Here is a 15,157-nt window from a genome sequence, read left to right as displayed (position 1 = left end):
TGAAAAGCTTGTGGCAAATGCCTGGAAATTGGCAACACTGCAACGTACGCAGCACACACGCCGCCCTCACTTGTTACTGATGCTTCCAATGACAAGTGTGCGCTTTACTGCTTTACAATTGGAGCTACATTTCACAATGGTTCACATTGATGCGCAACATGGCACCTGCCAGGGTATGTACATGGAGACGATGCCGAGTTAGGAATTGCTCATTTTGTTAATTAAAAAGACCTGACTGCAATTGTACAGAAGAGGATTAGGGCTAGTGAGGGAGGGGGGGGGGGTGTTGGGGGTTGGGGGGTTGGCAGGATTTTCACTTTGAATTGAGAATCATCACTTTATTCTCAAGATATCTGACATTCCCCCAAAATTCATAGCTCTACGTCGCAAAGTCAGAAGTCTCACATTAAAGTGATAAAGTCAGAATTCTCACTTTTAAATCAGAATTCTGAGATTAAATCAGAATTCTGGATCAGAAATCTGAGATTAAAGTTTCTGAGATTAAAGTGAGAATTCAGAGATTAAAGTGAGGATTCAGAGAATGAAGTGAGAATTCTCATTTTAAAATCTCAATTCTTTGATTCAGTCAGAATTCACACTAAATTCAGAATTCTGAGAATAAAGTCCTTCAAACCCTTTTTTCTCTTCACTGGCCCTAATCCTTTTAAAAGGGGTATTAAAAAAAAGGTGACATCCTCGAAAGAGAAGGCATCTATTATTGTGATCTGAGTTCTTTTTGAGAAGTGAGAGGTCTTCATCTTCCTCTCTTCACTCCATGAAAAAAATTCTCTTACTCATCAGAAACCGAGAGCCTGCTGAAGATGGGGAGGCGGCGGGACGCATCCAGGAGGGGCGACTCTGAGTCACTCTGACTGCCAAGGCTGCTCTGGTAACCCTCCTGGTCGGACAAAGAGCTGAGGGGGCTGGGGGGGCCCTCTGAGGCTGGCTGGAAAAAAAGGGGGATCGTGGGGGAAAGCTGAGGCTCACACACAGGAGGGGGGCCCCAACTGGGGCCAAACAGGTTGGCAATCTCCTGCCTTGAGTAGGCGAAGGGATTGCTGGACCACTCGGTCAGGTCTTCGGTGGAGCGATTGGGAGGCGGGGTGGGGCTGTCGTCTTGTGAGCTGGGGAAGCCCGCAAAGCTGAAACTGTGCTGTAGGCGAGGGCAGCCCATCTTGTTGAGCGGCGGGGGCCCGCGGCGTTCCTCAGGGTTGTGGATGAAGTGGCAGCGGGGGCCGTACGGACAGAATCCAATGGTGTGAAAAGTGCGACACGGCTCAGTCTTGTACTTGGGGTGGCGGGTCAGGCTGCGCAGCTCGTGCATGCCGTGGGCGAATTGGCACTTGTCGCCGTACTTGCAAGACCCGTTCTCCTCAAAGGGTCGGCACAGCTCTGTCTTGTAGCGGCTGGAATTGACTTGGCTGTTTGCGCCTGCGCACGCTTGGCTGTAGTTCAACATCTTGTTCTGAGAGGAGAAAAACAGCCAGATGGGGAAACAGACAAGAACATGAGAAATGACAATGAAACCTGTACAAACTCAATGTAACAGCAAACCTTTAGCAAAATTGAATACGTTTTAAAGCCGTTTAGAATGCTGCACGAAACAAATTTCATGTCCATGCCCTACTGTAAAGTCCAGTGAATAACACTTTTTTTGCAACAACAACAAAAAGATCCCACATCAAGGGGAGTATTATACAGAGAGAGGGTTTAATAAGAGAATTTTTATTTTTATTTATTTTTTTACACATGAACTAGTTAGCCCCAAGGACAACATGAGTAGCCCATGGGTCTGTTCTAAAAAGAGCTCACCAATGACAGTGACTTGCTAAAAAATAAAACAGGAGATTGCTAAAATGTATTTATTCAAACTAATAACATGGTGAACATTTAACTCTTTGAGCGCCGGTGATGGCAATACCTAACGAGTAGTGCTGACTGTCAAATACACTCTTTTTTTTTTATTGCAACGGCCAGAGCTCTGGTATGATCATTAAGATGGAAAATTAATAATAATAGTGATGCACCGAATATTCGGCCACCGCAAAAATATGCATTTTCGGCATTCGGCCGAAATAAAATTAAAGCCAAAAGAATATGGCCGAAAGATGATGTTGGTGACGCAAGCAAAAAAACTAACAAAAAACACTGCAAGCAAGCGTCTGTTTGAATTCAACACAAAACACGGGGGTGAGTGTCCGCCTTGCTGCTCGCTGGCGTTTCTCTTTGTGAGTACCGGCAGCTTCATTGCACACACCGGAGAAGTAGAGGGGCGTCGCTTGGTAAACTATTGTCCAGCATTTCAGCGGGTCGAAAAAAAAAAGAACAGGTGAGCCACTCTTTCTCCTGCAGCGCCTTCCTCTTTTTCTTTAATTAGAACCTTCGAGCGCTTCCACTTTGTCACTTGCCTTCTGGTGGCCGTGCTAAATACTTTAGCTAACCGTTTTAAAACAAGTAAACACTCTCCGGGTGACTACAGACCTGTACAGGACGCCGTGTGTGATTTAGCAGCGCGTTTCCGAAGCCAATTGGCTGGTGCGAAGAAATGTATTTATTTATTTTTAAAAGTTGGTGAATATGTGAATGTGCGGATTTTAAAGTGCGCCGCACTGTGTCCCACTCCAAATAGTCTACAAATGTTTCGTCCGCACTGCACGCATCAGTGCCCGCCCACGCGAACTACTGTACATTGACTATAAAGTGCAATCGCACCGCCAGAAAATTTTCACCCTGCGTTTGGTGTTTAATGTACCATTCGCCAACATGTCTGTGGTGTGGAGTAGTGTTAATTTCGTCAAGAAAAACTAAACAAAAATAATTTTGTCAACACATTTTTCACTGGACTAAAAATAGACTAGACTAGACTAAAACCTTCATTAATAAACAATAACTGGGACTAAATCAGTATGCATGACGAAAATGTACTTCACTTAATAAAAATTTAACTAAAATCTATGGACATTTTAGTTAATGAACAAAATTGAGACAAAAATTATATAATTTTGTAAAATCTTGTCTCTGCTAATCTGTCACTGTCATGTGACACACAGTGACACCCTCCCTTTCAAATCTGCAACTAGCGAGTGCAACATGCACAAACAGGTTAAAAAAAAGTTGTTTTTTTTTTTTAAGTAACAGACTAAATTTTAAAATGGTGGATATAATTAACACTAGTGTGGAGGTATTTCAATTTATATTGTGCTTTATTAAAATGCCAGTGCTAAATAAATATTTCATAATAATATTATAATTTTAATTAATTATAAAGAAAGAAATGATAGTAAAGAATTGGCATAATGTTTTTCGGCGTTTCATTTTTCGGTTATCGGCCAAGCATTTTTCATTTTCGGCCCCAAAAATTTATTTTGGTGCATCCCTATATAATAATAATATAAAAAACACTAACAATGGTCAGCAGATTGTATCTATTTTGGATGAGCTCACCATGTATCAAAGCAAAATGGCGGATCTTAATAAACACATTTCAGGCACAAATGCTTAAATCGGCAGTGCCAGCCGATTTAAGCATTTTGACTGATCTTTCAAGGTCCACAGAAAATGTTGTGTTTGGACTATGGAAACACACATACTACCAAATGAAAGATTGGACTCTCATCTTTCATCAGAAAAAAAGTTTGTTTCTACCTTATTCCGTTCTTCAGTAATCAACAATAGAAAATGGTTACTTTCACCGAAATTCTCTGTTTTGAAACAAAAAACGGAGAAAAACAGCTTTTTGTGAAACAATGTTATTTCATGCTCTCTAGTGAATTCTACACTTCTTTTTGTCCATGAATGATGCCACAAACACCTAAATAGTGCTTTACTTCTGTAAAACGCTTTCACCAACAATGAAAAAGTGTTTTTAGATTGCAAAATACATTTATTTCCATTCAACAGTGTAACAATTTGACAAAACAATTTCGCAAACTATTTACAAATGTGTGCAACTGTGGTACTATTTACAATTATTTGGATGTTTCAAATACAGTTTTTCTTTTTGTAACGCTCTCCTGCGTGCAAGGAGACGCCAGGACTTGCACAACAGTTTACTTTCACTTTCGCATTTGTCCGTTTCGCGTGCAAACGTGACACTTTCTTGACGGCCTTTTTTTCCGGGGAATAAATAGCAAGTAGCAGACTGTACACACTCCTCCGATGAATATGCATTGGACTCGGGGCACTCTCCGTCGTCCGATTGAACGTCCGCCTGTGCGTGCTCGATTGTGCTTCGCGTTTATGACGCCGTCATAGCCGCCGCGTCAGCGGTTCCAATTTCGCCGTCAAGCTCGGATTCACCTTCATCATCATCATCGATGATGATCATCGTCGTCATCAATGTGCACTTTTAGCGTTGGTCGATGCCTTTAGTCTTGTAAGTGTAGAGCTGCTTGAAAACGGGGCGCCATTCTCCATGTGCTCCTCCTCAGCCACCTAGCTCTCCCCCCCACGTCTCCTACTGCCGCGTCAATGCTTTCCAATCACGGAGTCATCATCATCATCGATGATGATCATCGTCGTCATCAATGTGCTCTTTATCGTTGGTCGATGCTTTTCGAATTTGAAAAAACGCTCGGGCGTGAGCTGCCGCAGCCGGTCGCCATTTTTCCTTTCTCTAACGTTCTCGTCTCCTGCTCGACGCTCTAGCTCCGCCTCTACTGACGCCCACCCGATCTTGTCAAAAGAGAGTCATCGCTGCCCTCTAGGGGCCAAAAATAGTCATTAGGCTCACGAGACCTGCTTGAAACTTTCAGGACAGCTCCGCAAGCCTCGCCAGCACCCGTTTCAAAAAAAAAAATTTTAAAAAATGGGAGGACGTCTTTTAACGTCTTTGGCGCTCCTCCGTAGGTTTTTGCAGAACGTTATTTAACGTCTTTGGCAGTAAAAGAGTTAAATACAAAACAAAGAGCGTCAGAAAATAAAAAAGATGAAAAATAGATAAAAAGCGATGACGCAACAAACGTGTCTGGCCACTTGAAGTTCACTGACAACAGCCAGTACAAATTTCATAAATATGATGATCTTACTTTTTAAATATTTGTTATTCAATGTTTTGAATTTTATCCACTTAAATTGATCAATCATTGATCTTTTTTCTATGGTGCAGAATTTTTTGTGCACTAGGTTAAAATCTTCCATAATGATATGAAAAAATCCTAAACTAGCTATGTAAAAAAAAAATCTTTGAATATGCGGATGCTGAACCGCAGTATGTGGGACCCACTGCATATGACTACATTAATCATCATAATCAAACCCCTACAAACTTAAGCTGCCCATCATAATTTCAGAAGTATAAGAAAATCCATTTATGTACTTGTGCTCATGCTTTTCTTTAACACAACAAACAAAAACTTTATTTGTTTTTCGTCCAAGTTCCCCATGTTAAGTTTGCAATAGAAAGCAACACAGCCACCCGTATAAATTTCTACAGGAAAAGGTGCTACCTTAATTACAGCAGGAATATCTCACGTTTTACAAAGTGGTGCAATTATATTGAATATCATTGACCATAAAATGAACCTTAGTATCTAGCCCAGGGGCCTTCAAGTCTGGTCCTTGAGAGTCCCTATTCAGCCTGTTTTCCTTATCTCCCTCCTCCAACACACCTGAATCAAATGAACAGGATCGTTATCAGGCTTGCACAGAAATTGCTGATGAGCTGTTCATTTGATTCAGGTGTGTTGGAGGAGGGGAAACGTAGAAAACAGGCAGGATAGGTGCTCTCGAGAACTGGACCTGTTGATCCTTACTGCATGAAACAATAAATGACAGATAAAAATGCTTCGTTATATCACTCCGGTTTCGCTGGACAGTCAATAAAGTTGCTACACTTGCGGCTAGTTGTAGATTCTGTGCCATAGTATTTGTTAATTGTCTGCTTTAGATATGAGTAAGACACTATGATGACTCTGCCTAATGACATTTAGCGCCAAACACTGCAAGTAATGTTATCAGACGCGATATTGCAAACTTTTGCGCTAACATTCGAGCAACCAAGCGCCGATATTAATGACTCTTCCCACCTTATCGAAGAAACGTTTGGCGTAACAGCGTGCAACGAAAATGCGAGTGTGTTTTGTCCGTTCCGAAACCAGAGTTTAACATTTTAGTTGACTGAAAACTGTCAATGCTAACGTTAGCATGTTTGCGCTACATAGAACAACTCAGTGCGCGCAGTCATCATTTACCTTGTCGGAGACTTCACTGTCTAAGAAAGGGGAAATGCTGGCCGCTGTCATTCCTTCGTAGATGGTTATTTATAAGAGTCCAGGTTTCTGTGCTGGCTTCCCCACAGACAGCCGCCCCCACTGTAGCGATGCAGTGCTGCGCAGTTCCTTTTCTACATGCAGCTACAGTCGGCGGCCTTCCGGCTGCGACGCTGCACAGAGCAGCTTGGGAGGAAACAGCGCCTCTACAGTGCAACCTTCGTGGAATGAAAAGGAGTCAACGCGGTTTCTTCAAGGTACTACTGTGCACAGAAAAATAAACAGCTGCGAGGGACATTTTTAAATTATTCACCTTTGACGTTTTGCACACGTTTAAATCAGTCCAATCAGTGTAGGTATGCTCGTCACAATTTTTTTCCTCATGATTTGTCTCAGACTTCCTGTATCCCACTTAAATATATCTGCACCTGGACTGAGTAACAGTTTGAATCACAGACGAGATTTAGAACCACAACAAGAGCCCTTTCAAGAGTAGTATTATGGGAGGTAGAGTGTTGCAGTGCCGAACTTTGGCGCAGGGGGGCAGTGTTGGACCAAGGAGTCAATGCGAGCGGTGGAGTTTGATCTGAGTACGTTGGTGGAAAAAGCTAAAATAAAGTTTGTACGAAAGCAACGAAAAGAGAACATGCCTGTTCAGTCTCAGTCTGTAACACAGTTAAGAGTTCACTGGGCAGGGGAAGATGATTTAACAAGAGCAACCTGTAGTAAAACTGCTTCCACGCAGAGCAGTTGCACTTACAACTAGAAAAATTCCCGCGGAAATTTTGAATGGGACTGCTGACTCTTGCAAGGTGGAAAGACGCATGTATGTAGTACTTGTAGCAATAATTACGATTCATGTTATTCGCTGTGTACTAGTCTGTAACTGAATTATCTTTTATTATGAGGTCATTAGGAATAGAAAGTTGCTAGTTGGAATTTTAAACATAGTTTTCATCTGCTTTTGCAAATATGGAGAAAACCCTCAATTTAAAACAATATATTATTATTAATATTATTATAATTATTATTATTAGTGTCAGTCGGTCAGGGCAAGCAGGAGAGATGGAGCTTTCCTGCAAAATGACGGTCAACTCGGTGAAAGGAAGCTCTCCGCTCATTGAAAAGCATTGGACTTTGGATCGTAATTTGATTTGTGAGGATTATTTTGATTTCAAAATTAGACATGTTGTTTGACGACTATAATGATCTGGCTGGTTTGTATGCTAGTCACAGACAAAAGCAATACAATACGCCGTTTTTTATACCATGTAAAGGAAGCATTTGCATTGTGTTGCATTGCAGAAATATCAGAAATGCCCGGATGTTCAGAATTGTCATTCTATGCCTGTGTCCAATTTCACAAGGCTGGATCCTCCGAAGACCGAATTTGTTGGCTGCATGACGTCACTCCCGGCGTGACTCGACAGAACACACATATTTACACATGAATGGATTGTCGGTCAATGCGCTACCGACAAGCAGTATTGACCATCCATTCATATGTAAGTCCGTGCGCACTTTAGAGTCGCGCCAGGAGTAACGTCATGCAGCCCACAAATTCTAGCTTCGGATGACCCAGCCTTGTGAATTTGGACACAGGCTATATTTCCTGTTCAAATGCATGGGAAGAGCAACTGGGAGAATCTGCATCATACCTTCTTTCATGCATGGTGCAAGCACGTACTGTCACATCACACAGACACGTATAGCATAAGTATGCTGATGTTCAACAGTCTGTCTAATATTAATGAATGTGTGAGACATTTGGCCAGAAAGGTGACTAAAGTGCGTGGTGGAGCCCAAAAAGTGCTATGCCAATGCCACAGGGTGGCAGTGTTGAGTTGAGCTCAATTGGCACAATGCATAGAAGAAGCACGGTTTGAGGAACGTGAGAAGTCGGATTTCTTTACTGCATAGCAGTTCCGACCTCAAAAGTGTTCGAGGTGAATGGGAAAAACAAAGATGGCTGATCCCAATAAATTGTTTGTTGTTCTGGTTAACACAGTCAGTACAAATCACGCTGTTATGTGAAGTTACATATTTTGAATAACGAAATGAATTTAAAGAAGCAAAGAAATAGGTCTGAGAAAGCACAAAAAAGCTGAGACACTCTGCTGGTATACTTCTTTTTATTTATTTATTTATTTATTATGTCTTGCCATTCAGTGTGTCTCAATCGGTGTCACCATTGTCGAGTGATATCAGAATGACACCCTCGAACCCCCACCCGAGAGCTGGAGCCAATCAAGCCGGTACATCCTCACATTCATATGTAAGCACGGATTTATGTAATTCCGTGGGCTGTATAGTGTTAAATCCTCTTCCCCTGTCCAGGGAACTCTTAACCGTGGTACAGAGACTGAACGGGCATTTTCTCTTTTAGTTGCTTTCGCACAAACTTTATTTTCGTTTCTTCACCAACGTACAGTGCGTTCACGCCGCTCAGAGCAAACGTCACCACCCTCATTCACATGGACCAACACCGCTCCCTTGTGCCAAAGCGCAGGATTGCAACACTCTACCCCCCATAATACCATTATTTAAAGGGACAGGCTTGGCCTGTATTAATAGGCTTTCAAAAAATTGGTTAATGCTTAATACTTCGCCGCTAGGTGGCACTGTTTGGGAAAAGCAAATGCGTGCAGGTATAATAATAGCAAAAGCGACATCTGTAAATATAAGAACATAGGCTAACTGCTATTTTCAGGAAGGATGACAGTACAATCAATTTTTCTAATAAATGAAGGGATGAACGAAGAACACCATGTCTTCATGTCTTTCTTTCAAGCATCTGTCTAAGAGGGCTGTCATATTTTCTCCTACAACTAAAACATTATTTAGTAGGAAAGCTGTTTGAATGGCTCTGGAAGTGGGAGCACTTACTGTGTAATGTCTTATGTCATCCTGGAATGAGTAATTTGTGGATGGTCTCAAACCCAGACTGTAGTAAAGCCTCTCTCACTGAGCGGTGAATGCTGTGTGTATACTGTGTGCTAAGTTTTTCCTGCTGCAAGGCAGCTTTGAACAGGTTAAAATTTTCCTTATGAATCTATTCTTTCACTTACATTCACAAGTGTTTAGGAAACAGTTGTAAATAGTCGTAAGACTTGTCGCTAAAGTTCTTAATTGACCAACGCTCGAGGCCATGTGACCATTCCACTATATGATTAATTAACGAGTGCAAGCATTCAAAAGTATTTGACGCAGGTACAGTATCAATCATCGATCATCATGCCACCCAAGAAGCAACAAGGCACTAAGAGGAAGGCAATACGGAGCCCCTCTGGTGTCAGGGTTTGAAAAAAACCTGTTTTTTTGCTAATCTGTACCCACAGTTGACTAATCTTTTACCACAGTTTAGCAATCTGTACCTACAGTTTAGTACTAATCTGTTTCCACAGTTTAGTAATCTGCACCCACAGTTTAGCACATCAATAACAAACAAAGAAGAACACTCGAATATATAAATACAAGTTTGATTTATTTGAAAACTGGTATAGTGTTGAGTGTGAAACAGGCGAGAAACTCCATGCTATTTTGATTGTGTGGAAATGAGAGCAGGTTAAAATCAGTGTTTGTTTTTTCTTTTTAACTCTTTCACTGTGTCATGTTTATTTTCAGTCTTGTTTACTCCCTGTCATGTTTTCCTTGTGTTTTCCCCTTGTCTTGTCATTTCCTGTTTTATTGTGAAAAGTCTGACTCCTCGTTTCTGGTCACTTGCCCTTCCTCGTGTGGTGTCTGTGTCAACCCTGATTGTGTCCACCTTTCCCCATTACCCTCATGTGTCATCCAATCAGTGCCCTCAGCCAGGTGTGTCTTGTCATGTCATTAGTGTTGGTGTATTTAGTCGGTTGTCTCCCCCCTGTCTGTGTCGGTTCATTTTTGCTGTTGCAACTGTCGTCTTTCGCCACGTCACGCTGACCTCTTCGCCTGATCAGGATCCATGTCATGTTGTTAGTCTCGCCTTAGTTGTTTTGTCATGTTTAGCTTCATGTTTTGTTAGTTCAGTTTATTTTGTATTTTGAAGTTAGGCTTTTTTGATTAGATATTAAAACGTCTTTTTGGACTGCACCTCTGCCTCCTTGCCCTGCCTTCCCGCATCTGGGTCCTAAAGCCCCCACTTACTGACACACTGCCAGACGTTTTCAGAAACGGGTTGTCCCCACTGCCAGCCGATTTAAGCATTTTGAGTGATCTTTCAAGGTCCACAGAAAATGTTGTGTTTGGACTATGGAAACACACATACTACCAAATGAAAGATTGGACTCTCATCTTTCATCAGAAAAAAAGTTTGTTTCTACCTTATTCCGTTCTTCAGTAATCAACAATAGAAAATGGTTACTTTCACCGAAATTCTCTGTTTTGAAACCAAAAACGGAGAAAAAGAGCTTTTTGTGAAACGATGTTATTTCATGCACTCTAGTGAATTGTACACTTCTTTTTGTCCATGAATGATGCCACAAACACCTAAATAGTGCTTTACTTCTGTAAAACGCTTTCACCAACAATGAAAAAGTGTTTTTTGATTGCAAAATACGTTTATTTCCATTCAACAGTGTAACAATTTGACAAAACAATTTCGCAAACTATTTACAAATGTGTGCAACTGTGGTACTACTTATAATTATGTGGATGTTTCAAATACAGTTTTTCCTTTTGTAACGCTCTCCTGCGTGCAAGGAGACGCCAGGACTCGCACAACAGTTTACTTTCACTTTCGCATTGGTCCGTTTTGCGTGCAAACGTTACACTTTCTTGACGGCCTTTTTTTTCGGGGAATAAAAAGCAAGTAGCAGACTGTACACACTTCCTCCGATGAATATGCATTGGACTCGGGGCACTCTCCGTCGTCCGATCGAACGTCCGCCTGTGCGTGCTCGGCTGTGCTCCGCCTTACGACACCGTCATAACCGCCGCGTCAGCGGTTCCAATTTCGCCGTCAAGCTCGGATTCACCTTCATCATCATCGATGATGATCATCGTCGTCATCAATGTACTATTTTAGCGTTGGTCGATGCCTTTCGTCTTGTAAGTGTAGAGCTGCTTGCAAAAGCTCGCCATTGCCCGTTCCCTCCTCCATCTAGCTCCATCTAACGTCTTCTACTGCCGCGTCAATGCTTCCCAACCACGGAGTCACCACCCTCATCTTCATCATCGATGATGATCATCGTTGTCAACAATGTGCTCTTTCAGTGATGCTTTTGGTCTTTGAAAAAAAAAACGGCTCGGGCGTGAGTTCCTCGCGACCGGCCGCCATTTTTCCTTTATCTTCCATTCTCATCTCCTGCTTGACGCTCTAGCTCCGCCTCTACTGACGCCCACCCGATCTTGTCAAAAGAGAGTCATCGCTGCCCTCTAGGGGCCAAAAATAGTCATTAAGCACAACAGACCGGCTGGAAACCTTCACCACAGCTCCGGAATCCTTGCTCGCACCGGTTTCAAAAAAAAAAATTTAAAAAAAAATTGGATGACGTCTTTAGACGTCATTGGCAGTGCTCCGTAGGTTTTTACTTGACGTCTATAAACGTCATTGGCAGTGAAAGAGTTAATTGAAGGCAACGAGGAAACCAGCGTTTTCACCAATGCAAAACTGTGAAAACACTGCCATCTTCAGGCCAAAAAATGCAATTGCGTGTTAGGTTTGATAGGCTAATAGGAGCGCAACGGTATAGCCAACTTCAGCGTCGCTGCTCATTTGAGTTATCCATCGTTTGTAGAATACATAACTAATCCTCACATCAAATTTACCAATTTCTCCCGTCGGTGTGGTATACTAAAATGAGCAGCGACGCAGAAGTTGGCTCTACCCCCTGTCTATCAGCCTATACGTATTATCGAAACCTAAACCGCAATTGCATCTGGCTTCAAGATGGCAGTGTTTTCACAGTTTTGCAATGGTGAAAACACTGGTTTCCTCGTTGCCTTCAATTTTAAAAAACACTTATTCTTACCTGCTCTCATTTGCACAAAATCAGAATGGCATGGAGTTTCTCGCCTGTTTCACACTCAACACTACTCCTGTTTTCAAATAAATCAAACTTGTATCTATATATTCAAGTGTTCTTCTTTGTTTGTTAAACTGTGGGTACAGATTGTTAAACTGTGGGTACAGATAAGCAAAAAAAAAATTTTTTTTTCATACCCAGGCTGACATCAGAGGGGCTCCGTAAGGCAATGACCTCTTATCATGAGGCATTTGAGGAGGTCGTGGACTTTCATGCCAAGGTCTCAGCCGAAGAACTCCTTTCTGTTTCTTCAGACACCTTTGTTGCAGTTCAATTTGCTCCCAGCTAACAACAAATGTTTAAAGAACGTCCGTATTTGGTTATCTAAAGGTTAGCTAGAACTAGGGATGTTCAATACCTTTTTTTTTAGACCGATACCGATACTCAAATCTTCAGTACTCACCGATACCGATACCAAGTACTTGTTGTATCGGTATGTTGTACTTATGATACATAAAATAAAAATAAAAAGAGACAATAAAAAAAAAGACCTATATATCTCAATTATAGCAAATTTCCATAAAAATCTTTTAATTTGCTCATAAAAGTAATTTTGCATAGAGCACAGAATAAAATGAATTTCAAAAAATAGATAAATAAAATGAAACAAATAATCGAGTGGCTAGCGGAAAAAAAGTCCCAATCAAAATATGTGGTTATACAAATTCCTTTTAAGGAATAAAGTAGGGCTGCAACTATCGAGTATTTATTCAAATACTCAACTGGAAATTCTATTGAGCACTCAAGTACTCGTATAAAATATATTTTTGCTTGGATTAAGAGTAATTTAAAGTACACAACAACAAAAATAAAGACATTTTTGCTTAATAATGAAAAACAAGTTGGTTCAATGGTTTCCTTTTTTTTTTTAATTAACAGTTAATTTTTTCAAGTTGTACACTTACATTATATGCCAGGGTAGTGATTGTGCATTTATGAATTTAAAGGAGTTGACCAGTAGCCCTACAGGAATTAGTATACATAAAACCCAAAGGGAAACAAAAAAGGCACATTACAAATATAATGTAGTGTGTATAAGAGCTATAATTAGCGTCTGCGAGGGCTGTAAACTGCACCATTCTATTTTTTAGCACCGCAGCTCAATGATGTTAACAAGGCAATTAAGCGCACGGCAAACGTAAATGAGGCAATTAAACACGGCGAAGTTACGTGAGCTACAAACATATACAAACCACAGATATAGGTGATATTACTCACAACAAGAGTACTTACTTATTCTCAGTAACGTACAATGAAAAGGAGATGTAATGAAATGAAAAAGTGTTACCTCATAAGGAGACACACAGGAAACAAACAAAAAATGGCCACATGAGGCCGATACCAGTAACGATAATCGTCGCAAGTACAGATACCATGAAATGTGGCCTGGCATAGGTACTCGCCCATCCCGAGTATTTACTTGTTTCCATTTAACCACTTAACAAGTTTCCATTTAACTTTTTAATACGTACTAATAACCTTAGTAGCTCTCTGAATATGTTTTAGAAATTTAAAATGAAGTCTATTGTCTAAGATTGTAAAAAAAGAAAAGAAAAGAAAAGCCTGAAAAATGAATAACCAATAATTCTTTAAGACATTGCAACAAAGTCAAGATTGGCATTTGTATTTTAAATCTTTTTTTACGCCAATGTTTTTTCCTCCTTTTTACTGAAAATGAATATTGACTTCAAATATCTGTTATCGGCCTCCTTGACTACTAATAATCAGCATTTGTATCAGCCCTGAAAAAAACACATCGATCTATCTCTATAATTAAGTGGCCATATCCTGCATAAATTTAAAAATCCTTGCTGAACTGATTTTTGTTTTGTTTGTTTTCCTTACAAAAGTAGATTGTATCATCTCCACATTCATGTTCATTGGATAATTGTGTTTTTACAGAAAAACTTCCTGGGAAAACTGGGAGGAGCGAACGTAGGACCATTCGCCGTATACTGCGCAGAGTGGCTACAAATGACGTCCTGTCCGAGTATAGCCTGCGAGGGAGGAAATCAAAAAAGCCCTTTCAAGATCTGACGCTGTGCGAGATTATAATAGGCAAGTGTTAATATATTGTTCACATAGGTTTTATGGCACGCTTGACTGACAAGGCGTATTGATGCTTAATTTTGATTTCTACTCTAGCGGCTTGTCGAAAGAATTTCGTCAGCCAGACAGAAGCCCAATTCGAGGCCGCCATTGGGTTGGCACTCAAGTCCGCCCCACACAGACAGTAAATTTAACTCATTCACTCAAAGCCACTTTCAACATTCTTCGCTCCCGGCTGTTTTACTGGATTTTGACTGATTTTGCAAGGCCCACAGAATATTGTGTTCTATTGCTATAAAAACATCAAACAAAACCAAAAGAAATATTCGAGTCTCTTCTTTCAACAGGAAAAAAAAGTACATTTGTATCTGTTTCCGTTTTGCAGCAATTAGCATTAGAATATAGCTAAGTTTCATCATTATTCACAAACGCAGTGAAAACACTGGCAAAAAGAGCTTGTTGCAACATGGTCCTGGCTGATCTCTTATACTCTGCTGCCACCTGCTGGCCGTTTTTTGTAATATATTGTTTTAAGCCACCTCTTCATGTCAGAGGCTGTAAAGCCTTCTGTATGCTCTAGCATTAAAAAAAACAACCTAAAAAAACACGTATAAATATGTTTTGGGGAGTGAAGGGCAAAGTATTAAAAACATATTTATACGTTTTGGGGTTTGAATGAGTCCTTCTATTTATATATCAATATATTACAGTTGCTTTTGTTAGGCTAATAAATGTGGGTAATTTGTCATGCTTTTGTTCAAACTTTTGTTTCTTGATCCATGTTTAGATCAACTGCAAAACAATGAGAGCAGACTGGGCAACACCTCACCCCTGACTTAAAGCTCAAAGAACTGGTGACCTTAAAAGTTTTTAAATCTAAATTGAAAGACA

The 15,157-nt window shown here is 40.7% G+C and overlaps 2 protein-coding genes across 2 annotated transcripts in view; one reads left to right on the top strand and one right to left on the bottom strand.

Annotated features, from left to right (window-relative positions):
• zfp36l1b (zinc finger protein 36, C3H type-like 1b) overlaps positions 1 to 6,400 on the bottom strand; it is an 8,396-nt gene extending 1,996 nt beyond the window's left edge. Inside the window, exons 1-2 of the mRNA XM_077553327.1 lie at positions 6,192 to 6,400; positions 1 to 1,465 (exon numbers count right to left, since the gene is read on the bottom strand). The exon at positions 1 to 1,465 is cut by the window's left edge and continues 1,996 nt beyond it. Coding sequence (XP_077409453.1) covers positions 791 to 1,465; positions 6,192 to 6,242 — 726 coding nt within the window. The 5' untranslated portion in view covers positions 6,243 to 6,400 and the 3' untranslated portion in view covers positions 1 to 790. The remainder of the gene's footprint in view (positions 1,466 to 6,191) is intronic.
• On the top strand, positions 5,808 to 14,454 carry LOC144039751 (uncharacterized). Its single transcript, XM_077553404.1, has 3 exons — positions 5,808 to 6,466; positions 14,120 to 14,275; positions 14,363 to 14,454. The coding sequence occupies exons 1-3, from the start codon at positions 6,253 to 6,255 to the stop codon at positions 14,452 to 14,454; spliced, it is 462 nt and encodes a 153-aa protein (XP_077409530.1). The 5' UTR covers positions 5,808 to 6,252.
• The last annotated feature ends 703 nt before the right edge of the window (positions 14,455 to 15,157 follow it).

Source organism: Vanacampus margaritifer, chromosome 19 (genome assembly GCF_051991255.1).
Source record: "Vanacampus margaritifer isolate UIUO_Vmar chromosome 19, RoL_Vmar_1.0, whole genome shotgun sequence".
Taxonomy (NCBI): domain Eukaryota; kingdom Metazoa; phylum Chordata; class Actinopteri; order Syngnathiformes; family Syngnathidae; genus Vanacampus; species Vanacampus margaritifer.
Note: the sequence above shows the minus strand (reverse complement) of the source record. Positions and strands in the feature narration are given on the sequence as shown.